The sequence below is a fragment of the Molothrus aeneus genome, chromosome 1 (genome assembly GCF_037042795.1).
Source record: "Molothrus aeneus isolate 106 chromosome 1, BPBGC_Maene_1.0, whole genome shotgun sequence".
Taxonomy (NCBI): Eukaryota; Metazoa; Chordata; class Aves; order Passeriformes; family Icteridae; genus Molothrus; species Molothrus aeneus.
Window position 1 is genome coordinate 101,957,506 of NC_089646.1, and position 27,107 is coordinate 101,984,612.

General features: G+C 40.8%; 1 protein-coding gene across 6 annotated transcripts in view; it reads right to left on the reverse strand.

Moving 5' to 3' along the window:
• Positions 1-15,314: 15,314 nt before the first annotated feature.
• PTPRM (protein tyrosine phosphatase receptor type M) overlaps positions 15,315-27,107 on the reverse strand; it is a 441,308-nt gene continuing 429,515 nt past the window's right edge. For all 6 annotated transcript variants that reach the window (XM_066561791.1, XM_066561798.1, XM_066561783.1 and 3 more), the window contains 4 exons: positions 24,649-24,774; positions 22,701-22,864; positions 20,490-20,625; positions 15,315-16,214 (listed from right to left, as the gene is read on the reverse strand). In XM_066561791.1, coding sequence (XP_066417888.1) covers positions 16,161-16,214; positions 20,490-20,625; positions 22,701-22,864; positions 24,649-24,774 — 480 coding nt within the window. In that variant the 3' untranslated portion in view covers positions 15,315-16,160. The remainder of the gene's footprint in view (positions 16,215-20,489; positions 20,626-22,700; positions 22,865-24,648; positions 24,775-27,107) is intronic.

Here is a 27,107-nt window from a genome sequence, read left to right on the forward strand (position 1 = left end):
GAAAGAGGGGCCAGAAGAAATAATAAAGTAACTTCAGCCTAGCTTGAAAATGTTCTTTGTCCTGGTGGGGACCTCCCAAGGCTCAGAAGGTTGCTCCTGTAACCCTTCAGGCATGCTTTAACCTAACTGGAGAGGTGTACAGCAAGCAGGGGGAGAAATGACAGATAGTCCCTCCTGTTGTGGTGTGGGATAGGCTGTGCAAGAAAGCAGAGTGGTGCTGTTCAGGAGCTGCAGAAAGCAGGCTTTGAGAAGCTGTCTGGCAGGAAGAAGTGACTGTGTTCTCTGTGATGGCTTGTTCCTAGGAAGAGGGCCCTCAATCTCTTTTCCAATGAGGATATTTTATAGAAACTCATAGCAAATATCAGGCCAGGCATCAGACAGTTCTGTGGTCTCACTGCCCTCAGATTTCAGAAATAGTGTGTATAGGCCATTTTGCTGTTTACACTGGAAATCACAGCTTCCTAGCAGAGACTGAGGAGGTTAAATGAGATTTTTTATGTTCTCTAGGAGTCCAGCTGGGCTGAGGTCCATGGTCTGCATGCAGGTGTTGATAGTGTCTCTGTATGACAAGGAGACAGCAGATAGAAATCAAAATGGTTTTTCATTGTGAATGTGCTTTGTGACCACAACCTCTGCAGTACACGTGAGCCATCTCTGATCTTGTAATAATAAGATGTAGAGGAAAATTTCCTTTGGAAAAAACAAAGTTAACAGAGCTTTTAAAGTCAAGTCACTACTGTTTTGCCCTGCTTCTTTCAGTTATTATAAGAGTTGATAAAGATGTGTTTGCTTCTCCCCTTCCCCCCCTCTTTCAGCTCTCCTTTCTCCCTGCTCCTCAAGCTCTGCTAGGGCCTGTCTGCTGTGCCTGAAGTATTCTTGCAGCTGACTGCTTCCAAACAACAATTAGGAAAAAGTTTCTGGACTGGGACCAGAAAAAAGTGAATGGAAAGGAGGGGTACAAGGTGTGTGTTACAGACCATTTGTTCCCAAACTTTTCTGTCCCCCACAACATCATGCAATCAAATCTTGATTATACACATTAACAGAGACTTAACACAGCTTGTATAAAGCAAAAATACAGCTAATGCAAACCATATGGCAATTAGGCTATCAGAACATTGAGTGAAAAAGTAATGGGGAAGGGAAATAAGGCCAGTAAAACTCTCAAGCCACTTTAAACTGGGCTTTAAAATTATTGATTCCACTCTGTCTTCTCTGTGGGCTCCCGGAAGAAAATTGTCCATGTTCAGCAAACAGCCAGTACAGGTTAAGTTGCTCGGTGCCCCGCAATGAGGGACAGTGCCTGCAATCACAACAGATGAACACCTGTTAAAGCTTGAAAGTGAAACATCCCACCTGCTTAATGCCCTGGCTGAGAAATGAAATACCTGGAATCAGAAAAATTTCCTGACTGATGAACTGCAAATGACAGCCTATGAGCAGTTCATTGTTTAGTTGCCCCATCAGGCTTCAAAGTGCTTTTTTCACTTGGAAGATAGACCTGAAGAAGTTCATTGACCAAGATGTGTCAGAATATCTCATTTGTTTGCAAGTTTATCCTGACCTAGTACACTCCATTTCTCAGTGAAAGGAAACAAGAAGTAATTAATATTAAATATGTTTCTCTAAAAACCTGCTGTCTGCTGATAATTTGATCAAGATACAAAAATCCCGTTTCTGTTTGGGAACATAAAGTGCTACCCTGTGGGATAAAAGCAAAGACTCTGTAATGCATCATGAAATGGATCCTGGGATTTCAGGACATGGCAAAAACATTTGGAGGACTTAGATGCAAAACTATTGGGAAGGAAAGCAGCAATAAGGAATCTTACAATGGTAGGACTGAAACCACCAGATTCCCCATGTGTTATGGGTCCCTTGGGATGTCACTTGTCTTAAAATCTAGCTTACTGATTCTCACTGTACTGCAGTGGAATGACTGGAAGAATTCAGTGCCTTCTTCTTACCTGCCACGGCTGTCAGAGTGTGTCTTCTGGTGAGTCTAATGTCAGGCTGCTGTTCAGTAATGAAATACTAAGTGGAAAAGAACTCCATACATCTCCAGGCGATAGAAAACCTCAAGGAAAAAAAGTCTGTGCACGTTCACAAAGAACAAATCATACCACCCAAGCTAGATTATTTTTTGATAGAATTACTAAATTAATGGATGATGGGAATGAAATCGATTAAGCGGTTCTGAGCTTTCAGTAAGGCTTTTGATATGGTGTGTCACAAAATCTGGTGTGAAAAATGAGTAGCCATCTGAGCTGCAAAGAAACTGTCATGGATTGAATCAAGGACTTAAGGGGAGGGAAAGAAAGTTCAAAAAATAAATGGCAATGACAAACCAGAAGGACGTATTTGCTCTGGGCTCTCCAAAATCTGGTGTTCATTTCACTGGTATTTCATGCCCTATTAGGGAGCTGTTACAAAAGGTGGAGGTGACAATAAATTAGGAGGTTCAACTGAGTTAGAAATATGAGCAAGAATTAGTAGAAAGAAGAATTTCCCCTCAGCCTCAGATTCACTCAACATCACTTCCACACATGCACTCCAGACCCCCCAGAAAATATCAAATCACACCTATTATGGGAGAAAGAGAGGGAAGCACAGCAGGACTGAAATGTGTGCCCAGCAGGACTGGCATGGTGAGTTCAGCATAGACCTTAGTGGAGAGACCTCTTGACCACCTGTCTGCATCCAGCTGGTGACCCTCTGTGCTGTGGGTTTTGGTTCTCTCACAGCTTGCTTTGCCTGACAGCTGTGCTCTGCTTGGAAGGATGAAGAGCCAGCAGAGACCTACAGAGATGCAAATCGAAAAAAAAAAAAAAGAAAAATTGGCAATCTAACTCACATAGCACAGAAAAAGGTTATTTTAAGGAATGTGCAGGAATGTTTCATATCATGTCACAGGAAGATCCTGTCTGCACACTGATGAAACTAGGCTTCAAATTCAGCTTTGCTGTACTGATTTTTACTCCAGTTTCTGTGCCTCTTCAATAATAACCTGGAGAATTGAATCTGACACAATCAAGCTAAAGGACCAGCAAGAGTCCGTGACATAGCCTAGGACAGATCCCTAAGCCCTGAGTGCCAACATCAGTTTTTTCTACCTGCTTATTATCAACACTTGACTCCTTCCCACCCACCCTCTTAGTATTAGCATTTACTTCCAGATGTTGTTGGATGAAACCACTTGAAGATCTAGGAAGCACCTTTTATTCCTGTATATGCATTTTAGCAATTTCTATTCTGAAGGTCTCAGACCTTCTGGGACTCATTTTCTCAGGAGATTTCAGATTTTTTGAGCAAGTGAAGTAGCGAGCATGAGTGATAGTAAAACTTTGCCAAACAGAGAGGCTAATTTTCTTCTGTTACAGAGATTAATGTCATGCTTTTTGGATACAAAAGAAATCTCTTGGCTGATGAACTTTGCTCTGACACTGGGTGGGAATGGCTCCAGACTGTTGTTATTCTCTCCCCCCAGAACCGCTTTGCTCAGCAGCTATTCGCAGGATACTGAATAAGCCAAGGAGCCGCGCCAGTTCCTGCTGAGAATCAGTGATCAGCTCTTGTGCTGGGGGAAAAGGCAATAGGAACTGAGCCCTTCTGAGGGAAAGCTGCCTTGTTAAAGACCTCTCAGCTGTTGCCAAAACCAACAAGGCAAACAGCCCTCATGGGCATCTGTGAACCCATGGGGTGGAGAGGTCTTTGCTGGTGGCGCAGTCCACTGGCTGAGAACGCCTGCGGTTTGAAGGAGCCAGCAGTCCTTTCTGATTAACAACCTCCTACAAAGCACATTTTCATCTAATTTACCTCTTTTGGCTTTCAAATAAGCAAGTAATGTCACACCTGCTAAGCAGCTAGAATTATGCAGCATCATAAATTAAACTTTTTAATTTGCCAAGATTCCTGGCTTATACCGTTCATCATTCAGAGTTATCCTTCAGAGAGGCAGGAGTGTTTCCTGCATGGCTGCATGTGAGAGGGGAGTAGTAGACTTTTCCCTAGTCCTGCAGCACAAGAGGCGGCACGGGTGGCAGTGGGCAGAGGGTGCCAGCACTAGGAGCTCTCCAGAAGGATGCCTCATTAGCAAAGTCATTAAGGCAGGGCACTCGTGTGGCAGCGCTGTGTTTTGCACCACGTAGCCCCACAGCTGCTGGAGGCCGAGCAGCTGGAGAGGTCCTGCTGTTTGGGTCCCCGTGGTGCAGACCGGAGCCCTCTGTGGCTCAGGCACTTTTGGTCAGCAGGGCAGCACTGAGGAGCCGACAGCTTTGCAGCTGTCAGGTACTCTGAGAGGTCCTTACAAACGGGAGCATGATGCTCACATTAGTGCTGCTGTTCCAGCTGAGCAGGCTGGCAGCAACTTCAAACATTCTGCTGTGCAGGAAGGGAAAGGGGCCTTATGAAGTTGGGTTTTTTTGGCCTCCCTCTTCCTGTCCCTCAAGGCCCTTTGGACACAAGGCCCAAAGCTGTTTAACACATGAGAGAGGGAATCAGTGAAAAGGATCCTTCTGTAAATGCATTTTACTGATGGAAGCTGGCCTTGGAAATTGTTATCTCTTGAAAATTATTTAATGCAGTGAGTATCTTTGGAAAAGTATTGATGAGAGTGGGTTTTACATAAAAGCACAAAGTGGTGCTCCGCTTAGCACAAGTTCCCTGGAGGAGAAATCAGAAATGTGAGTTAGTCCCAGGTCTGGTAATTGCAGAAAAAATGGGGTGACTCTACTGTCTTTTCCTGTGAAATTTTTCAATGGCCTTTTTCCCAAAGCTAATTCCTTCTGATTGTCTGGAGAATTGTGGTAGGTTCTCCTTCTCAACAAGAAATAGACTTATTCATGGACTAGAACAGTTTGAGGTCAAGGAATGTGGAGGGAAAGCACTAAAGTAAAAAAAATAATTTCCTTGTGAAGAAATATTTGAAGTAACCACAAATTGTTTTTTGAAAAATCTATGAAGAGTTATCTAGGCAGCAAGTAATACAAATGAGTTAAACTGCTCATAAGCATTTAACCTTTTTCATAAGTGAAAAATCTGTATCAAAATAGATACAGATATATGTGGATGTGCTTAGGGAAAAATAACTGCATTTAAAGATCTTAACCCAAAAATAGTAGCACACATAGTCTAGATGTTCTAGCATCACAAACAGATGCTAGAAGGTGAGGGTGATTTGTGATACCTTGCAGAGAGAGAGAGAGAGCTTAATTTGGATGCTATCCCTTCTTTCTGTACAACATACACATAGCTGCTGGAAATAAAGTTGGGAAGGAGCCAAGAAGGACAGCAGTCAATGGCATGAACTCCCTAAAGGGAAAACAAAGTTCACCAACTGTGTACAGCACAACCCAGCTTTCCCTCTCTGCCGTTGGCTTTGCTGGGGCCAGCAGCTCAGCCTGGGGCCAGAGGGCAGAAGGGGGATTTCTTCTGGACAGCCTTTTCCCAGTGAGATTCTGGGCTTGCCAAGGGAAGAGCAAAAGAGCTGTGAAGGCTCAGAAATGTACCTGCTTATATGAGACACCAAAACTGCTCTGCTGCCATGCAATCAGGACAGTCCATGGAAGCTAAATGTGCACACTGCCCATGCAATACTGATAATGAATCTTCTACACTCTATCCCTGCTGTTAAGGGATATAAAAATTCTTGGTTTAAATGAAGACTACATTATTGCTGTTCACATCTAATTTAAAGCGTGGAGACCAAGTCTGGAGTTGTTACATACATCTCTCCCCAGAGGACTTAGCCATATTTATTCAGTGTAGGGACAGATGTGGGAGGCTCAGGGTCTGTAATAAGCATATCCATGGCTTGAATGGGCATTTCTCAGTCAGCAATGGGAATGCAGCCTGTGGGTAGGAGACTGCTTCAGCTGGGCCTGGAGCAGCAATGCCACTAACTCCAAGCCCAGCAGGAACAGCCCATTCCCACAGGTCAGTAGTGTTAAATGTCTTCTGGAAGCCAAATCAGTTGGATACCTCATCACCATGTGAAGTGTATTTAGAACTTCACACCTGTGAGTTATAATAAAAAAATATGCTAACATATACATCAACAGGGTGTGATTTGTGATGTAAATCACTTTCTCATCTATGCATTTACTCACGAAATACATTGCATAATTTATGGAATTGCTTTAGAGCTCAGACCACAAACAGCATCTCCTAATTGGTTCAGTTCAGTGCCATATGTTATAGAGAAAATATGTATATACTCAATGAAGATGTGAGTTTTAAGGAAACCTTGAGCAAAATGATAAAATTATAAACACATTTTCTGCCTGTTGAACACAGAATTTATATTTGTAATCTTATCTGAGTTGTGTTGCACAGACAGCTTGGCTTTTGTTTTCACCCCTTAAGGCTTTCTTCAAATATTCCTGTACTGGAAATGTTTTCTGAAGCTCTGCAACCAGACAATTAAGTGAGTACAAAGAGCACAGTAATTAGTCCACACAGCAAGTATCGTGTTGTGTGTGGTAATGCCTTTCTTCCTTTCAGTTTTTCTTATCTAGAGATAAGTTACACCGACAGACTGCCTTCTGAGTCCATATCCAGTTCAGTTAGGATCCATTTTAAGAGAATATTGTGCTTCAGAAAATATACAAATGCAAATTCTTGAAAACTGGAAAGAGTTAAAGTGGTCTAGGAATTTTTCATGAGAGCATTTAAATTTTGAACTCTCCTGCTATAATATATATATATATATATGTATATATTTAAACTCCATTTCCTCAATTGTTTATGTTATATTATCATATGGCATGTTAATTTAAACAGGTTTCTCCTTTCTGAAATAATTTAGGTGTAAAATATGCAAGAGGAGAAGAGAGGTGATGGTAGCCCATCTTACAGGGAGACCATCATTGTCAGTTTGTGGAAGCAGAGACCTCTTTGAGATGGCTCACCCCACGTGAGGCCATGGAAAAACAGTTTTGGGGCAGGCAGGCTCCTAGCAGGGTCCTCAGATGGCCATAATGAGTCAGAGCCTTGGCACATGTGTTTTATTTGAAATACAGATTTCTGACAATCCTGGTAGACATTGGCCAAGTTGGCCAAGCTTTTTTTCTTTCCTACCTCCTTTCCAGAGAGAATTGAAGATGTGTTTAACTGCTGCTGCCAACTTTGCTAGCTGATTGATGGTCTTGCTGGCCTGGCTGAGCACTGCTCTAGAGGTTAGGTTTCCTGAAAGCAGAAGGAAAAACCCCCCAATGACCACTCTGGCACTTGTAGAACAAGCAATTTGTCTGACTGGCTGCTGATTGTATTAATATTTGAAGTTAATTTGTCTGCTTGAATAGTCTGGTGCCAAATCGTGTAGCCATTTATCAGTTGTAAAGGGAAGACACTGCTCTTGCCCAGCCATCTCTAGAAAGTAAAACCACCATAACCTTGGTGCATTTGACACAGCTGATTGTGGAAAATGACACTGCAATATTGTTCTGACTGCTTGCTAACAAGAAGTATTTAGTAGTCTTATGTTCAAGGTTGGACTAAATTGTATCTCCATTGTCCAGAAGAAATGTAACATATGAATTTGTAATTGCATTAGCAGTGCCAGCTATGCAAGGGTATCCAAGTCTTCCTAAGAGTCTCAGCTAAATGGAAATCTTACGCAGTAAGTACATGTATTGCAAGAGAGCATCCTCAGCAGAGGTCCTGGGAGGGGAGAGAATCCTCTATTTAAAAATGTTGGGTTTGTAAAAACCCAAAGCAATGCAATTCTTCCCACCTTCATCAGATGTTGCCCTATCCCCAGATGAACTGCTGACAGATGGTGGGATGGCAAACAGGAGAGCAATGCTGCCAGCAGGAATGAGAGCCTTCCCTGGAGGACATGGGTTTGGCAAAGCTGCCTGTCAAACCAGCCACAGGATGACAACAGACTGATCCTTAAGTGCTGTCAGATGCCCAGAATGGGGGTCAGAATGGTTTGGCAAGAGGGAAGGTTGGCAATGGGAAGGGAGGAAGGAAGAGAGGAGTGCCAACAGAAGGGGAGAGAAGCTCTATTGGACCAGCAGCTTTGTCATCTGATAGAAAGACAGTGCATTTTAATATATCAAAAGCTTTCACTTACTAAATCAAAGGCTTTTATTCAAATCAATTACAGCAGCACTCATTGCTGGCCCCTTTTGGCTGTCAGGCCGAGCTGTGGCTCCATGCAAGGCTGTCTAAAGAAGGCAGAAGACAGACTGATGTTGCATTCCATTTGTTGATTGTCACTGGAAGAGATACATATTTCTGCATGTGCTATTTTCGTGCTCTAGGTCTCTTGCTAGAGATTGGTACAGTTGAAGAACCAGGATGTGAAAAGTCTGGGTCTGGGTGATGGTATTGTATTTGCTTGTATTTTGCTCATATCCTACCAAGAAAAAAACCCAACCTGAATAAAATGAAGCAAAAGCATTGCAAGCCATTGGCAGATGGTTTTGTAACAGTGCTGTCTCTATAGATTTGCTCAAAATCTGGTTTTCAGATGTAGACTGTAATAATTCCAAAACACAGGGCTGCAATCCATGACTGCAGTTCAGTGTGGCTGAATCTGTGCTGATCCCTGTAACAGCAAAGCTACATTTTGGTTTATGTGGTGTGTAATACTGATTAAATTCCTGTTCATGTCCAACAAAGGTCATGTCCCTTATGACTGGGTGTGCAAGAGTTTCCCAGGCATTCCCACCTAACTGTGCAGACTGGAGAACACTGAGATAATGAAATCTTCAAGGACCAACATAAAATGTCATCCCACTTCTCATGTGGCAAGGTAGTAACTATATTTCACTCCCAAGACTTTTCATCCCCAAAGGTTTATACTGTAGGCTGATTATTATATAGTGTATAAATCAGAATTTCAAGAGGACACAACACGTTAGTTCTCTATGCATTCAGCTCAACTTTTAAGGGTTACAGATACAGAGTGTAATGAGATTGCATACATACCAGTGTCTCTTCAGAGGCTGTCATTGTTAACCTCATGTGTGAAAGGAGTGTGAAGTATGTTATCCAGCATGGTGCTCACCCTTCTGAGTCATCTGAAGGTAATAGTTTCTGGAGGAGCAACTCATCAGGGTCATATGCCACCTCCATGTACAGTGTCTGCAGTTGTGCAGCCTGGAAGTTCTCAGGAAGGGCTCTGCCCAATTGTAACATTCATTCATGGCATAGCAAAAGCACTGGCAGAGGGGTTTTTGTCATAGTAAGTGCTGGTTATGACATTGCTTAAAATGGACTGAATACTGTACAGATAGAGAGGGCCAAATGCCTGACCCAAATTTTCTGCCACACACAACTAACTTCCATGTTTTTATCACTTTGAATGAGTGGGCCAATCTGCTCCATCTATTTAGGTTCATTTTTAATAATATGTTCTTAATGATATAGATCATGTGCTTGAGCACCTAGGCAACCCAATTCATTTTATGACAAGTAAGCTCCTATGTAAAGTTTTTTGTGGAAGAATATTGTTGACTGATGTCTGTAGACCTTAGTCCTATGAACCTTTATGTGCTGTGGTGGACTGACACCAGCCAGCAGTTAAGTTCTCCCCAGAGACACTTGCACAGTCCTTCCAGAGAACAGCAAGAACAAAAGCATGGTAAATATGTGGGTCGAGATAAAAAGAGTTCAAGAAGTGAAGTGGAAGAAGAAAGGGGAAAAAAGGGCCCACACAATTAATGCAAAAGCATTCACTCAGCACCTCCCACAAACAGACCAATGCCCAGCCAGTCTCCTAGCAATTGCTTCCCCCTCTTCCATCCCCCTTTTGCTGCTGAAGGTGATGATGTGTTGTATGGGACATCCTGTCTTTGGTCAGTGGAGATCATCTGTCCCAGCTGTGTTCCCTCGCACTCTGACTGCTCTTGATCACCCCCAGGTCACTTGCTGGAGTAGAGGTAGAGTGAGAACCAGAGAAGGTCTTGATGTTGTGCAAACACTGATCAGCAATAGCTAAAATATTGGTGTGCTATCAACACTGCTTTATCACAAGTACAAAACACAACACCATATGGGCTGCTATGAAGAAAATTGACTAAATCCCAAACAGACTCCATATAGCATTATGACAGGACATGCACAAGGACTGATGAACTCATATATGCCTAATGTGTATGAGTATCAGACTGATTTTTTTGTGTATGTTGGATTAGACAAGAGAATATTAATGTAAATGTTTGTAGGACTGGGAGTTCTGATTGCATTTGCTCAGGCCTGGAAGCAGTATTAATGCATGTCTAGCATGAAAGATACTTAGGCTTTAATTGTGACCCCTGAGCACATCATCATAAAACCCCTCAATTGCTAGAAATATCACAACTGTAGAGATACAATTAAAAATCTTCTAGCTGCTACTAAAAACACATCAATACAAGGGTTTCAGAAGTAAAAATACCACTGCTTGGAAAGACTGTCAGTGAATGTGAGATATTAATCTCCCCTGCCATGTTCCCCCAGACAAGCTACAGCAAGTATCATTCTCATTTTTCATATCCAAGGCCCCCCTTTTCTTTTCCTTTGCACATTGAATCCTACCAGCAATATTACAAAAATAAAAATCATGGCAGAGTGTTTGTAGACCCCAGGCCCCCCCACCTCCCCTTCAGCCTCAAATTTTCCTTCCACATCTCCCAAGTCATATTACTGAGAAAGAACAGCACACGCTGTGGTGAAGGACTGGAAGGGAAGTGGGAGCACCAGAGGGCACTGCATCTTCCAGGAGGGCTCCTGGAGGTGGAGATGTGACAGCCTTGTCCTGAGAGTAGGTGAAAACCTGGAGAGACAGACTGGAGAAAGTGGGGACAGCAGGAAGTGGCTTTCACGCTTGAAGCAGATCAGGTGCGTCTGGAGAAAGAACAGGGCAGGAGCTGCCTTTTCAGCCTTCCACAGAGAAGTCTGCTTGGAAATAGCAGCAGGAGTGAAGAAGGCATTTTGCTGCTGCTGTTTGTTGCAGTTTGCAAAGGGTTGATAAGGCCTTAGAAAGGTTTTTCCATTAAAGTTGATGCTGAAGGGGGATGCTGGCTGCTGAGCAGGGATGTGCAGAACAATCTCCCTCATGCCACTGGTGTATGGAAAACTCCCACAGGCAGAGCATGGGAATGGCTGAGGTAATGCAAGTGCACCCATCAGTTTATAATTTCACCATATAGACAAGGTCTGAGCTACAAAAACCAACCAAACAAATGGGCTCAAATTTTTCACATGGTCTGTTGGGTTTTACTGGTAGTGTGCCCCAAAATTGGTAGTGGTCATTGTCTTCCCTAACAAACATCACACAAGAGACCTAAGCTGTAAAATTTTTTTTTTTATTCCTAATTTATTTTTTCTTTTAATAAAGCCCTGTGTCTGGCTTGAGATTCAGGATGCATGAGATTTTGGAGGGCAAGGCTCCAAGTTGATAAATGAGTGTAAAGCCAACAATAAATCCAAAATGATACAATGAATCATTCTGTTACAAGGATCTGTGTATATGACTTGCTTCCTCTGAAGGCTAATGCACAAATGCTTGAAGAAGTTACTTTGGGAGGCAGAGCAACCCAATTTTCTTTTGAATCAGAAAACTAATGAAGCTGTAAAACCTCAAGTAAACTTTAGATTTACTTACTTTCCTTGAGTCAGTCTTGATATATGGGAGGAGGCAGGGGGAGAAGAGACAAGACTCAAAACAACCACAAAAGGAGACCCAGCAGATGATCCTGCTCAGTTTTGGAGTAATGCCAGAAGTTTTATGTTTGCTTCTGCCATTACAGCTTCCTCAGGCCTTCCCAAAGGAAGAGGCTTGGAATATCTGTTGCTGGAAGTGTCAAATTATCTCCATTGGCACATCTCAAAGAACAAAAGTCTGTTTGTGTCTTTGCTACATGTTAATAAAGAACTGTGAAGGGGCCCATACAGTAAGCAGTTGGATCTGTGGACAGACCCACATACAATGAAATAAAGAGAAAACATTTCAGAGATATAAAAGATGAGCCAGAACCAGATAAAGGAGATAGCCTAAATGAAGATGGTCTTGATGCACTACACCTTCAGATCAAGTCTTTGTGGCACAGACACCTTTTTGCAACACATTATGTACAGCTGGGTAAGTTTTTTCTATTTTATTTTTCATCTTACTAGCTATAGACCTTAAGCTGTTAGTACTCCATGAAGGTATCCTGCCAGGGACAGACTAATTTTGCTGACAAAGAAGGCCAGGAAGCTGTCAGGAGTATTGCTGTTATAAAGATACAGATTACCTGCATGCCATCACCTCTCTCACCATCCCCACTGCTGCTCTTTTGGAATAGCTTAGAAAGAATCACCTACCTCAAGTCCTGCAGAGATGAGTTGGGTGATACAACAAATGGCAAATAATTCAAAGTGTCTCTTTATTCATTTATATACCTCTTATATGCTGGGAATACTGGGCATTGAAGAAAGCATCCCTCCCTCTGTTCCAGACTGGGACTGATGTCTCCCAAAGTTCTGCAGCTCTACTGGGCCTGTGTTTATATAACTTTCTTCTGAAAAGGGAGGTTGGATTATGAACACTTACAATGGTTATCACTGCTGTTTTCTTTGTCTCCTCTATAATAGATAATTTGCCAGATAACTTTCAGAGTTTTGGAATGTCAGCCCTCATGGTCATCGTATCTTCTTTCTCATCCTTTCTGCTTCCTTTTATTTTCTCCATTCCTAGCTCCTGAATGAATGGTTCAGCTGGAATGCACTAGTCCAACCCCGCCGCCATGGGCAGGAATACCTTCCACTAGATACAAGTTGCAAAGAACCTCATCCAACACATCCTTGAATGTTTCCAGGAAGGGGCATCTACCACCTCTTAAGGCAGGCAACCTGTTCCAGCATTTTCCCATCCTCACTGGAAAAAATTTCTTCCATCTAATCTAAATAGTCCCTCTTTTAGTTTAAAACCATTGCCCTCCATCCTACTGCAACAGGCCCTGCCACGAAGTCTGTCAGCATCTTTCCTGTAGACTGCACTGAAGTACTGAAAGGCTGCCTTCTCTTCTCCAGAGAACAACTCCAGCTCTGTCAGCCTTTTCTTATCAGAGAGGTGCTCCAACCATATGATCAGCTTAATCTGTTTTTTCTTCTTGGCCAAATACTGTTTTGCCTTAGCCTGGATTTTTGTTTCATTTGTATGGATTGATAGCTGTAGTATGAGATTGAGGACACAAAGCTGCTTGCTGTGCTTTCTTTGGCTGGCTCCAGTTTTACAGCACTGAAGTTCGCAGAATGCCTTTTGGAACAACATCAGACAGACTCTGCAACATAAACTCTATGTCAGAAGAACTAGGGAAAAAAGACTAATATCAGTAAAACAATAAGAAACACTGCAGAACTCTTTCCTCCTCCTCTCCTTTGACCCCTTGCCCCAGCCCCCCAAGGCTGACCTGTGCAAAGTATGTCTGCACGAGTGCAGCAGCTCAAATAATGTCTGGTTAACACTTGGGAGAGAAATCCATGATTCTTGCTGCATTTCACGTTTGGGATCACACTGCCAGCATCACCTTCTGTCCAAGGGCTCCTTTGGCACACATATCTTACTTATGCTTTTTGAAACACTGGATGTGTCCATGCATATTTCAATGGAAAGATCACAGAACACAACTTTTTATGGTCCCATAATTATTACAAAGAAGCATGCTTGGCCGGCATACCTGGCCTGTCAAGCTGGTTGTGAGGAATATGATGTTGGAGGTTTGGATTTTGTTTCCTAACACTAGGGTTTTAAAATGAGTAAGAGCACATTCTGCAACAGGCTGAAATGCTACAAGGTTTATCCAAGGACCATCATTCTTCTCAGGACTGGGATTTTATTTCCCAAGTTTTTCAGTACTGTTGTTCAATTTATAGCAATGGCCTGTACCTGCCAGCTACACTTTAAAAGAGATGCTTTCCAGATGCAGAGCAAACCTGTCTTTGTGTCTTCAGATCTAAATTTTAGAGTGGTTTTGAACTGGGAGTTGACAAGCTGTGAGTCACTCTGTCCAAGCTGGATCTGTTAGATTTAGAGCTTCTCAAAATGTATCAGGTTGATTGATACATTCATATGGATACTGCTCCCATTCCAGACGGCTTAGCAGGATCATTTAAGAGCTGAAATACTGTGCAGTCGGCCACATCCTTGAATTGGGTTTCCCATAAAGCTTTGGAAGGACTGAGCAGTTGCTCTGCCTGCAATGTCTCCTTGAAACTTCTGGGTAAAAAAATGTTCTATGGTTCCAGCAGATGGCTCAGCAAGCCATTGCTGACTCATTCCCCCTTTCTACTGCTTTGTTGCTGCAACAAAGGCAATTCTCATCATATTCAGATGGTCAGTGCTTTGTAGAAAGGAGAACCATCCAAACACCATGGAAGATCAGGACAGCCATTCTCAGGAGCTTTCGTGATGTAAACCTGTCCACTGACAACAGGTCAACTAACGGAGCAGTTTCATGATTTTTGGAGTAACTTTCCCACCAGCCATTCTAGTATTGGTGTCTTTAACATCTTTAGCAGAAGGAATTACATCCCCCTCACAGCAGTCATACATCTCAAGAACAAGAGCACCTCCCGCAGCAGCAGCAGGCACAGAGGGAATGGCAAGGAATGCCCAGGGCTGCAGAGGGTTGCTGTGACAAGACCAAGCACAACACCATCTCTTCTTCAGAGCAGGGCATCTTTCAGGTTCTGCATTTGTGCATTTCTAAGCATGCAATTCACCTCTTTCATATACCGGTACAGCGTATCCTACTCCACTCTGATGAGCTGCATCCAGCTCCAGGGATCCCAGCAAAGGCTACGGGAATTTGGTTTGCTCAGCCTGGAGAAAAGAAGGTTTCAGGGTCACCTAATTGCAACCCTTCAGTACCTGAAGGGAGCCTACAAGAAAGAAGGAGATGGACTTTTTACAAGAGTGCGTAGTGACAGGACAAGAGGGAATGGATTAAAACTGAGAAAGAGCTGATTTAGATTAGATATTAGGAAGAGTTTTTCACATTCAGAGTGGTGAGCCACTGGAACAGGTTGCCCAGAGAAGCTGTGGATGCCCCATCCCTGAAAGTGTTCAAGGCCAGGCTGGATGGGGCTTTGAACAACCTGGTCTAGTGAAAGGTGTCCCAGCCCTTGGCAGGGGGGGTGGAACCAGATGATCTTTAAGGTCCTTTCCAACCCAAACCATTCTATGATTCTTTGAATCTATGATCTCGCTATTGGCTGAAGCAACACTGGATCACACAATAAACACTCACTGGAGGTAGTTCAGTATTTACTAGATTTAATCTAGAAAAGAGGCTTAGTTGGAGGCACTCAGATGCCAAGAGATATTAAATTAAACAAAATTTTATCATGTATGTAATTATTTATTGAGCTGAGAATCCATACAAGGTAAACAAATGTTTACACTATCATACAGTAAGCATTTCCAGGGCTTAATAAAAATGATTGTCACTCACTGTGCTTCACCAAAAAAAATCATTTTAATGAATAAATAATTTGATGAAATCAAAAAATATTTACAATATAAACAAATGAAAAAGCTTTGGATATATTAATCTGAGCATCCTGTCTTTTGCATTTTTTAGCTGCATTTCTATCAAGATTCTCTCTATGAAATGGTACAAAGTGGATAGAAATTACAACTCAACAAAGTTATCATGATTTGGTACATGTCTTTCTGTTAGTTCAGATAAGCTACATATGATTTGTTTATTATGCACGTGTTAGAATACAAATATAACTAAAATCATATATTATCAAAATGCCAGACAGCATTCTCCACAGAACAGAAATGTACACTAGGCTGTGACAATAACTGAGAATCACAGGCAACAAAATGTAACAGAAAAAGTACAAATTCCTTCATAAGAATATAATTGTGCTCTCTTATTTACCAGAGGACTATGCTGCTTCACCACATCAATGGCTGAGCATGAATAAGGTGTTCAAGGACTGCCACGTGGTTCGGTGTAGGCTCACAGGGGTGCCAAGCAGCAGCTTCGGAGTGGGAATCGGGCAGTGCAAGCGGTTTTATAAACATCTTTTGGGGCTCTTAAAAAGAGCCAATTATACAAAGCAGTAGAAGCATAACACTGAGAAGTCTTCATCTCGTTTACACAGACATCATGAAGTGACTTGCTTTGTTTGTGGTAGTGAAAGGAGGAGCTCTGTCTGTGCTGTTTAGACAATCAGCCAGAATTCAAGTATTCTAAAGCCACTTCGTAGCAGAATTTGTATTGATCCTGAAAAATCAAAAGGAAACCACAAAGTCAGTTATTGAATAAACTTAATAAAAGGGGTCAATATTTCTCTCCTGTTAAAATTATTTACTATCAGCTGTTGCCAGTTGGCAAATCCAATTTATGTTCAGATAAGAAAATCTTTATATTAACCAGACAATAGACACTATACATAGTAACTTATGGTACTGCTCATGTTAGATGAGTATTTAGCTGCTGTAATACACTTGTATGAGAAAAACTGACTGCACATAAGCAAATTGACTTGCAACCCCTTCTGTCATCTGTGATAATGCTCATGTAGCACTTTGTGAGAATTGGAGTTATTGAAATTCCTCCCTGGAAATATTTATCTTAAAATAGACCCAGTGTTTAGTACTTCCCAGGCTGCAACTTTTATTTTAATGTCATTCAGACACTTGCTGCATATCAGGGCAAGAGTACTCACTGTTGGTCCTCTATCTGCAGCCCAGACCCAACCCAATAGCCTTGTGAGATGGGGCCTGAGCTAAATTAATTGGATTAATTCCAATTAATTTTTAGCAACTTCCAGTGATGCTCAAGTTAGCCTGGGTAGCAGAGGAACTGTGAAGAGCCTAAGTTTTCAGGTGCCAGTCCTGTGCTTGAAACACAGACCTGCTGGTTTTATTTGTAGCTGTTTGGAAACAGATCGAGTCCCAGGAAAATAAATCCCTTTCCTGAGGGATGCAAACCCACTCTGCATCTTTGGGGACAAAAGATCATGCCTTGGCCCCTCTCACATCTTCAATGGAATGGAGAGGACAGATTTGACTGACCTTTGTCTACTCTGAAACTTTTAAATGGTGCAGTCACTGATGACTTCCCAGTTTTATGTGCATACAGACCCCTCTCCTGTTTCCATTCTTGCTACTCTCAATACTCAAAAATACTACAAATATTTAAATGAAGAAAAAGCTGAAGGAAATAGTAAGTGCAGGTTCCCTGAATCTAAGGGCTCAGGCTTCTGAAAATTCAATTTGGAAACACCTGCCAGTTTTACAACTATTTCTGTTACTGAAATGCCTCTTTTGCTTATGCACTTTATTTGATTAATAAAGGATAACTAAGCACATATTGACATTTAGGAACAACAACAGATTTAATGAGCTGACAGCACTCAGCCTTGCCCAACATCATGAGTAGTAAGATCTTCAGATATATTCTCTTTTCCCTGAAGCAAATATTTTAAAGGATTAAATCATTTGGCCTGAACTTGTGATTTTGGGTCACATTTTAGCTGACAAGAGAGTCAGTCCACTTTACATGCAAAAGACCATATACTATTAATAAAATCAAAAAGCTATTAACAAGCATGGATCATTTAGAAGTTCTTTTGTTGAGAAATGTGATGTCCTAAGAAGACAAGTCTTAGGTGCACAATAACCTAAGTGATGAGTGAGCTGTATGTGAGGGTTTAAAGTCCTGCAAGGTTCCATAAACTGCTTGTGTCTTCTTCAGAATGAGAAAAGAATAAAAAAAAAAAAGAAGAAAAGAAAGAACAGAGTATTATGTAAATTCCTTTTCTGCTTTTATTGCATATATGTTTCTAAATAAATGGAAATTGTTCTATAACTACATAACAGATCAAAACAAGAGATCAGCCACTCATCCATTTCCACTCTTCCATGCTCATTTTATGCTGATTTACTGATCTAGCAGTATAACTGTCATTTTCAGTAAGCTGAATACCTGTCTTAAAGAGCAGACATACCTTATTTCCCACTGTGTTCACTCACTGGTGTCCTTTGTACATTTTTATTATTCACTTGATGCTGGATATTAAAAGTCTCTTTAGACTAGCTAGCTTCAGAGAGGTATATTTAAGTTTATTTTCTAGGACACCTGTGGGTAGGCCCAATAACATTTATCACCAAATGCTTTGGGCATTCCATAATAGATATTTTGCAATATCATGTGTTACCCTTTGTATGACAGCTGAAAACAAATTATTAGATTTCCATACTGTAGGGATGTAGCATTCAGGTTTTTACACTTGGAGGAAAACCAAAGGTTTCAGTGAAACTGAGATAAATCTCTAAGTATGGATGGTAAAGACTGCCTTTTATCTAGTCAGAAAGTGCATGACATGTATTGATAAAGCAGTCTTAAAATTGTTTTTTGTGAAACATTGTAATGATTTTGAGCATTTCATCTTTTACCATAAAATTTTACAAGGTAGATGAATATTACTGTTCTTCTTTTTCCAGTAGAGAAACTGAGGCAAAGACACATTAATATAAGAAGAATCATAAAGGATAAAGTCAGTAACAAGATCAGGAAAAGAACTCAAGTTTCCCAATTCCCTTTACCATGAAGCAATTTACACAGAAATTGAAACCTGGCTAATTCAAATATTTGTTCCTGCAAGGTGGCAGACCACAACTGAAGAGATGTCATTCTAACTCTGCTCAGTCAGTGCATTATGTGATAATGGAAAAAATCCTGGTTGTCCCTTCCCTTTATTTCTCTGTCTGTAAAAATAAGGAAAACAATACTGATCTCTTTCACAAGTGCTTTGAAATTTCCTAATAAAAAAGGCCCTACAAGGCCTTTCTATGCCTTCCAGACATTCCCAATACCACTCTCAATTTACTAAAAGGTACATTTTTTATTTAAAATAACACGTTTAGCTTTTTTGATTTAAAAAAACTCTGTGCTGAAAAATGGAGACAATTGCCTGACAAATCTATACCTGGAGAACTCTCACAAACGGGAATTTATAGAGAGCATTTTCTTTAACTGTACTTCTACACTGGTAATTTTCATTTTATTTCTGTAAAATAAATGAATAAGAGATCAGAGAGTTCTGTGGGCTTAAGCTCTAGGAGGATGGAGAACAGCAGGCCTGACAAATCCCTGTATAAACTATACTACATGAATGAAGCAGAAGGACATTTTTCTTAATATCTAGGAAATAAAAATGGATGGTTCTCACCACGATGATTCTTCTCCAGAGGATATAAATGAGAGGAAAAGAAGCCAGTCAAGCTGCTCCCTCCCATCACAGTGGAAGTCTGATAGTTTCTCACTGACACAAGACTTACAGCTCCACACTGCTGGTGCTGCTCATGAACTCCCTCCTTGCTCTGCACAGCTGACAACATCTGGCCTTTTTTCATCTGTCTGGCCAGAGCTGGGCCTCGGGGAGGGTTTGGGACTTCAGAGGCAGGCTAGGAGAGAGCACTGTGATGGGGGAATGTGGTGGGAGCCACCCTCCCACAGGAGAGGGGAGGCACAGCCATCCATGTGATGGGGAGGGGGATATCCCTCCCTGCCTGCTTTCACCTGTGTGTCAAAGTCCTGCTCTCTCTGCCTATTCTCCAGTGTGTGCCACACTCAGCTCATCTAAGGGGGTCCCCTCCTAAAATTACAAGAGGTTGGACCAACTCAGTGAGATGTCACCTGCCTCACCCTGGGCATGCTACAGAAAAGTTGCTGAAATGACCCCAATTTGTTTAACCAGAGCTTGCAAAACTGGCTCAGATTGGGTTAACATCCCTGAAAATGCCCAGATGCTGCTTCCTGCTGCCTCTGATACTAAATCAAATGCAGCTGCCTCTTAAGCAGCCACCTCTGCAGCAGGATGTTGTAAAAGTGTCTTTTATAGCCCAGGCTTCAGAACAGGGCATCGAGCTACACCCATCTCCAAGTACAAAACTACACACTGGAGTGTAAGAACCTGCTGGTTTAAGCTGTTCTGCAGCTCTTCTGGCACAGCAGCTGGCACTTCAGCAGTTCTCCATTTAGGAAAAAAGCTCATAAAACACTCTCTAGGAAAATAATTGCACATGGCCCCTTGTTTCTGAACTTCTTTAATCTTTCTATGAGATAGAGCAACCATAATTAAATGCTATATTCTGGATGTCAAACTGAAATTCATGGCTTTGATAAATATTAGGCGATTAAGCTATTTATAAAATATATAATTTGAAAATCTGGCATTTAATTTTACATAACTATTATTTCAACCATGCAAGTGCTGCTCTCCACTTGGTTCAGCCTGCTAGAACAGAAAATTAATAAGGATGTTCATCTGAAAGTTTAAAACTCTTAAAAAATTCAAACGAACAGAGACAAAGTCTCCTTGGGAAGAAAGCAGTGTAAAAATACTCTTACAAGTGAAGTGACTTCATTATCCCCTTTAAAAATGACTCGCTTGCTTTGTGAACAACTCCCACTGCAAATCCTGGAAATCTTACTGACTCTTCTGAGAAAAAGAACATTTTCTATTTAATGGTGCAGTTAAAAAGCTCCTACCAGAAGGTCCACCATGTTAGGCTTATTATTCCTCAGTGTCTTCACAGCATGGAACACGTCAACAGCCCTCTGATGTCGAAGCATTTCACAAACAATACTGATTGCACAAAACGTCCCACTGCGGCCACCTCCATTCCTGCAGCGAAAGTGATAAAATGGCTCAGTTACAGTGGACTCTGTGGCACAAGTTTGTACAGCAACAGGGATGGCTCCAGAAGGCAAGAGTTCCAGCAGGGAGAAACCACAGAACATTTCTGGCTCCAAAGGCTGCCCAACTCCAGGCAAAACATGATTTTTAATTGGAATTGGCATGCTGAAAGATCTCAAAGCTATGATTCAGAAGTCAGCAGGCTGACAGCCTGGAGGCAGTTGAATGGCTGAGTTTAGCACCACCCTTCAGTGAACACTGGAGACAGCACAAAGAGGATGCTAAAATAAGGATAAAGTACTTTTAGTTTCAGTTCAACACTGCTTTGCATGGTAAACACACATGGCTGCAACGAGCATCAGGCCTGGAAATGCCACAGAGAAAGCGAATCTTTGAGCTCTTTAATTCCAGATTCTGGTGCTTTCCTGCTGGACACAAAGGCATTTCGGAGGAACGGCAAAAGCACCAGAAGTCCCATTTGGGGGAGTCCTGGTGGCTGCACTTGGTATGGCACTGGGTGGTGCTGCCATGTCCCCCTGGCTGGTTATCTCAGCTCCTGGCAGAGGAAGAGGGGCTGGCTGCCTGGCAAGGACTGCTTCTAAAGGCAGATGTATTCCCCCTCCACCCACAGTTATCAGAGGATGAGAACCTGAAGCGAATTGCTAACAAAGAAGCCAGGCACAAATGTTCATATACATGATCAAATACAGTATTTAATAATACTTTATCCCTGGTTATTTTTAATCTTCAAGAGAATCTCTTTCTTTCTGGAAGCCCCATTATTTCTACACTTATTCTAATCAGAATCTTTAGGCTGTGCTTCACTGAAAATAATAAACCTTAATAATTACCAGAGTGCAGACTAGTTAGGTAGCAGGTCTTTCAAACAAGCTTTGCAAATGGTTGATTTTCAAAGGAAGATACAACGTCGCACATCTGTCACATCCAGGCACTATGAAAAGAATGCTCTCTGCTGCCAAAACAGTGCCTGATATTGTGGGACTGTTTGAGAATTTTAATTAAAATAAAGTCATTTAAAAGGATTATATTAGAGCTTTTTCTTTCTTTACTGCCTGGAAGTGACGCATGTGTGATGTTGTACAACTATTTAATATCATCAGCCACCTCAGAGATAACAGTAATTTGCACTTCAAAAGGGTCTTTTCAGCTAAAGATCTCAAAACATTAATTAATCACACTGCACAATGCTCCTTTGATGAAAGTATTATTATCCCCATACTACAGATGGGGAAACTGAAGAGCAATGACTTGTTCAAGGTCAGTGATAGTGGGAATCATTAATATACTCTTAAATTTTCCTCCATCATTCTGACACAGGGTCCCAACTTCTGAACATGGTTTTCCTGTTTGCAGGTCCCTTTTCTATCATGGCAACATCTTTAAACAGATGTTTAGAGGAAGATGAATACAACTTCAACCACTGAAGACTCAGCCCCAAAAGATCAGGTCCTTCTGAGGGCAAAAGCACGTACAAGTATTAAACTGTACCAAAAGAAGGATGGTGGCAGAGTGAATGAGAGTCTGCATGAGTGGAGCACAAAGTCAGAGGAGGACAAAAAAATATACCATTATTAGAGAAAGGTGAGGCAATTACAGGATCATCGTAACTGGTCTATCACCACTTTTACTCCTGTGCTTTATGCCTGGAAAATGAATCACCCCCCCAAAACTACTTATTTCTATCGTCCTTATCTGCAGAAATAAAAGGTACATTGCTCTGAAGGCACATTTCTGATTTACTGTGAATAAGTATGCAACTTTCCCATTTGAAAGAGTCACTGGACATTTTTATGTAAAATAGAGTTAACTCGAACCAATCATCTTTTCATAGGGCTTTAACAAAGGACAGATGGGGAAACTCATGAATCTGCATTAAAATGACACAATTCCTCTTGCATTCGAAGCTTTTAAATGAGCAGTTGTATTATTTATTCAGCCCCAGATTAGATAGATGCCTCTTCACCTCGTTACAAATCTTTTAAAGACTGGCACAAATTCTGTGACAGTATTCCCTTATCCCTCTCTTCTGTTTCCATACTTACAAGCAATGCACAACCGTGCGTCCCTCTCCCCCGTTGTACTCCTCCTGCCACTTGTCCACCTGACGGATGAGCTTCAAGAAGGAGCGCTTAGAAACAGGAGTGTCCCTGTACATGGGCCACCCCAGGAACTGGAACTGCTGCACCATCCGATAGCCGTCCTGGGGCTGCAGGGATCCGGACAAAAGCAGGAAAAGTAACGGTATTTGTTTGGCACGAAATTCAGGTATTTGCATCAGGAAGGGAACTTGTCCAAGCAGATGATTGCTGACAAACTGCTAATGTAATTTCAACTGCCCTTGAGGATTGATGACTTTTAATTTTCAATGGAGTTGTTAGAACAAGAGTTTTTAAACAGACTGTTACACAATAGGCTAAAATATAGCAATAGTACATCTGCACAATCAAGCAAATAATTAATAAGATAGGAGGAACTTGGTAGGAAAGACAGCTGTAACATAACTTCAATTATATACTGTTTTCATATATAAGCTTCAGTGTTTATAAGAATGTTTATGTGTTTCTGTCCCTTTTTTACAAGAAAGGTCAAACCCTCTCAAGATATTTTGAAGCAGGAAACATTAAGAAAACCAAATTGAACCCTCAGATGTTTCTGGCTTATAAAAAATATCTAACTACATTTTATTTTATTGTGTTCTACTGCAGCAGTCAGAACCCCTCTGGTGAAACATTACTGAACAGTTGCTTTATGGTGATTTAAAATAAAAAAGGAGCACAGAACAAGTGATAGTGGCAGAAAACTACAGTCCTTTGAAAAGGGCATAATAAACATGCGCATGAAAACTGGTTTTGTAGTCTAGAGTTTGCCACTTCTGTGCAAAGTGAGGGCATTTTAGTGCTACTCCTAAAATGAACAACACACAGAAACGCTGACATTATATTTTATTCTGTAGAGTAAGAGTTAATAGAGAGGATGTAAGATTAACATGATGTGGGAATAAACAAAACTGGATGCGGCATTAGATGTGCTCTCCAATTGGTTTTGTGTGCTTTATGTCAAAGTCTGGAATCTACTGATTTCCTGTCCAGTTTCTTTCAGCTGATGGCTCCTCTTCCCAAAGCAACCAGACCCAGTGCTTGCTGAAGGTCACAGCCTGCTGGAGGCTGTGTTTTTTATACTGCCGCATTTACTGCAAATGCCAGGCCTTCACAGTATTAAGGAAGTATTTGAAGCTTTACAATCTGCTTCCCTGTTTGGATATTAACATGTTTTTGGTGTCCTTCCCTGTCCAGCGAGCTAACGGGTCCCAGGGAAGTTCTTGATTTTTTTTCTGAAGGGAGTGCTGCTTATTCCTAACTACAGCTTTTTGGTGGCTGATACGAGTCCATTGCAAAGGCTCCCTGGATGGGAACAGATACCTGGTCTGTGGTGGAATCTTTTTTCCACTCAGCTTGAAAGACATGCCTTGTTTAGTCTTCTGTCAACTTTATGGGAGCATAAAAGCTGGATACAAGAACAACTTGCTTGCCCTTCTGAAGTGGTTACATATGTTATGAAGTGTGGTTATTGGGAGAGGATCTTCACTAAGAGGCTGGGATTGCTATTGAAAAACATAACTAACATAAACTGGTGCACAGCTTTCTTCACATAACACAGGATACAAATATACAAGATGGCTAATTTCAAACTATTGAAAACAGCACTGATTTCAGCATTTTTTGGCTATCATACAATCTGAATGCTGCATTTATTTCATTTGCATTTAACACACTTGAGATATGTATTAAATTTTTTCTTTTACTTTTATTATACATAGAAGTCTTTTTTATCCTCTGTAATTGTGCTGTGACTCAGTATTGCGCCATTGCTTTCAAATAAATATGCTGAAAAATGAAAATGGTTCTATGTGAGTTTAGCTTTCATTTTTATGATTTGAGTAGACTCAACTCATGTACTGAGACAAAATTGTTTTGCAAATAAGATCCTTACCCTGGCTGCATTATAAATTCGGAATATACGGCTGATGATGTCTTCTTCTAAGTCAGCCGATACAAACTCCACCTGAATAGGACCGTGCCGGTGGACTCCATTTTCTGGCCAGTACTGAGGACAGAGCTATAGGAGACCACGGACAAAAAAGAACACAGTTAATCACCTTGGATTTCAAGCTGCCTCAATATACTCATCTGTATTTGAATTTGTCATACATGTACTACTGGAATTCTTGCACAGTATCTTTATAAAACACACGATGCACCAAGTTTGGTTTTGAGCACTCTGCTTTCATAATGCCTTTCCATATACCTAACATGCTGGTTCTTGCTGCTGTACTTTCAGTGTCTGGTGCCTGGAGTAAAATACTTCTGACACTCAGCATTACTTCTACAATATATTATCACAAGAGAGGGAGAGGCTGACAAATATTGCCATATCTTGGAGACAGCAGAGGCTAAAGACCAGAGGCCTGGGACCTCCAACTGCCCTGAACAGCTGCTAATAATTCAAACTGCATGTGATTTATGCTAGGAAAGATATATAAATTCACAAAACTCAGGACTTGCATGTTTTTCACCTGGACCGATAATATTAGCATTGCTTTAAACTTTCAATAATTACTTAATTTCATCTCATTAGTGACACCTGAAAATATTAATTATGCTTTCTTCAGTTCTCAGAAAAAATTACTTCTAGGTATCTAAAGATCACAAAGTAAAATTACTATTATCATGCATGGTTTTAGTGTCTAATAATATAACAATGGCTTAATCCATGAACCAATTACCATCTGTATTAATACTTTAAAGATTGAATCAACACTTTGCAAGAAGGTTTTTGAAGCTAGAATCTGCCTATTTTTTTTTTTCATAAAAATCTTAATGATTTTTTTTTGCCAGGGGTATTTAGAGCAGTTTGAGCATGTAGCTTTTGTAAGCATTCACCAAAATGAAATATGAACTCATGAAATTTGGTTTGCTTGCAGAAGCATTGATGTCATATTTGGAACTTTTTATTTCAATCAGTAAAACAGCTGTGGTCTTCATTCTGCTGCATTGCTGTTGGTGATCCAGAGCTGAGCTGACAAATCACATTTACTCCAGATGTTGTTTTGCATTTCTTACAATACTTAGTCCTCAACAAAGCTGTTTAGAGATGACTACATTTTAGGAAAACATAATCATTTACTACACCAGTTAAAAAAGAAAACAGGGTCTGATTTGCAGGGTATCACTTTAACAAGTTAAACTCAGAAATTTCGAGTAGGAAAATATATTTTCATTTTTTTAACCCTCTGTATGATGTGGTCTGCTGAGACAACTGCTTTCCAAATATTGTCTAAATCTTACACGAATTTTTATTATGAAATATGCTGGTGTACAGGATAGCAAAATGCAATGCATACAACGGTTGCAAATGCCAGTGCTCAGATCATTTAACATGTGCACAGTTTAGTACACATCTTTCAAATACATAGGAATACAGTTCTATCAGATCTCTGAAAAATGCTTAAATGATAATAAGCAGAGCTGTTTGCTGGGGCTGTTTTAGGAAGCTATGATTTTCAAGTTCTAAAGAAACCAAAAGCATTTAAGTCTGCACATTTTGCATGCAAGTGATGCTAGCGACTCTCTTCAAGTCGGAGCCACTGTGAAGGGTTGAATTTCATTTCCCAATAGAGCACAACAATCCACATAAATGGTAATATCTAAACAGAAATGTAAACACTTCATATATACATAAATAATAATCATAACAGTAATTATTAATAAATCTGAATGTAATGTGTTTTTTTAATAAGCTTTGCCCTCTCTCCACTTCTGTTTGCTCTGAGGGTTTTGAGATTTATTCCTAATGAAAAGATTGTTACTCACATTAAGAGGTAAAAGGTTTAACATACTGCAGAGGCAGGTGCATTAACTGCATATCCCAATAGCTTTAAAATCCTCTGAGGCTAATACATGATTGGAATAGCATGCCCTACTGTAAATTCAAAACACAGCCAACAAATTAAAAAACACTCTGTTCAGCAGTCCCTAACAGTCTGTCTCCCTTGAGTCTTTCCTTATTCACTCAGAAAATAATCTTAGATTCATGAATAAAAGTTTTTGTCTTTCATTTCTGTTTTTCCTCCCTTTAGACAGCAAAGAGCTAAGAATCAGAAATTCAGTCTTTAAAAGAGTGTGTGGAATTCCTACATGTTCCTTTGGAAGACCAAAAGAAGATCAGTATCTTTTAAAAACAATTCTACATGTTAAAAAGAAGAGGAAATATTTTTTTAAGTATATGCAATAACGAACAAAGCTGAAAAGATTCTGATCATTAAATGACCTGCAGTCTGCTCTAAAAAATCACAATTGCTCTTAACAAATAATTAACAAATATTTACATATTAACAATCCAGATTACCACCATATTATTCCAGCAGAGGGCTGGTGCAGTTTGTTGGAACT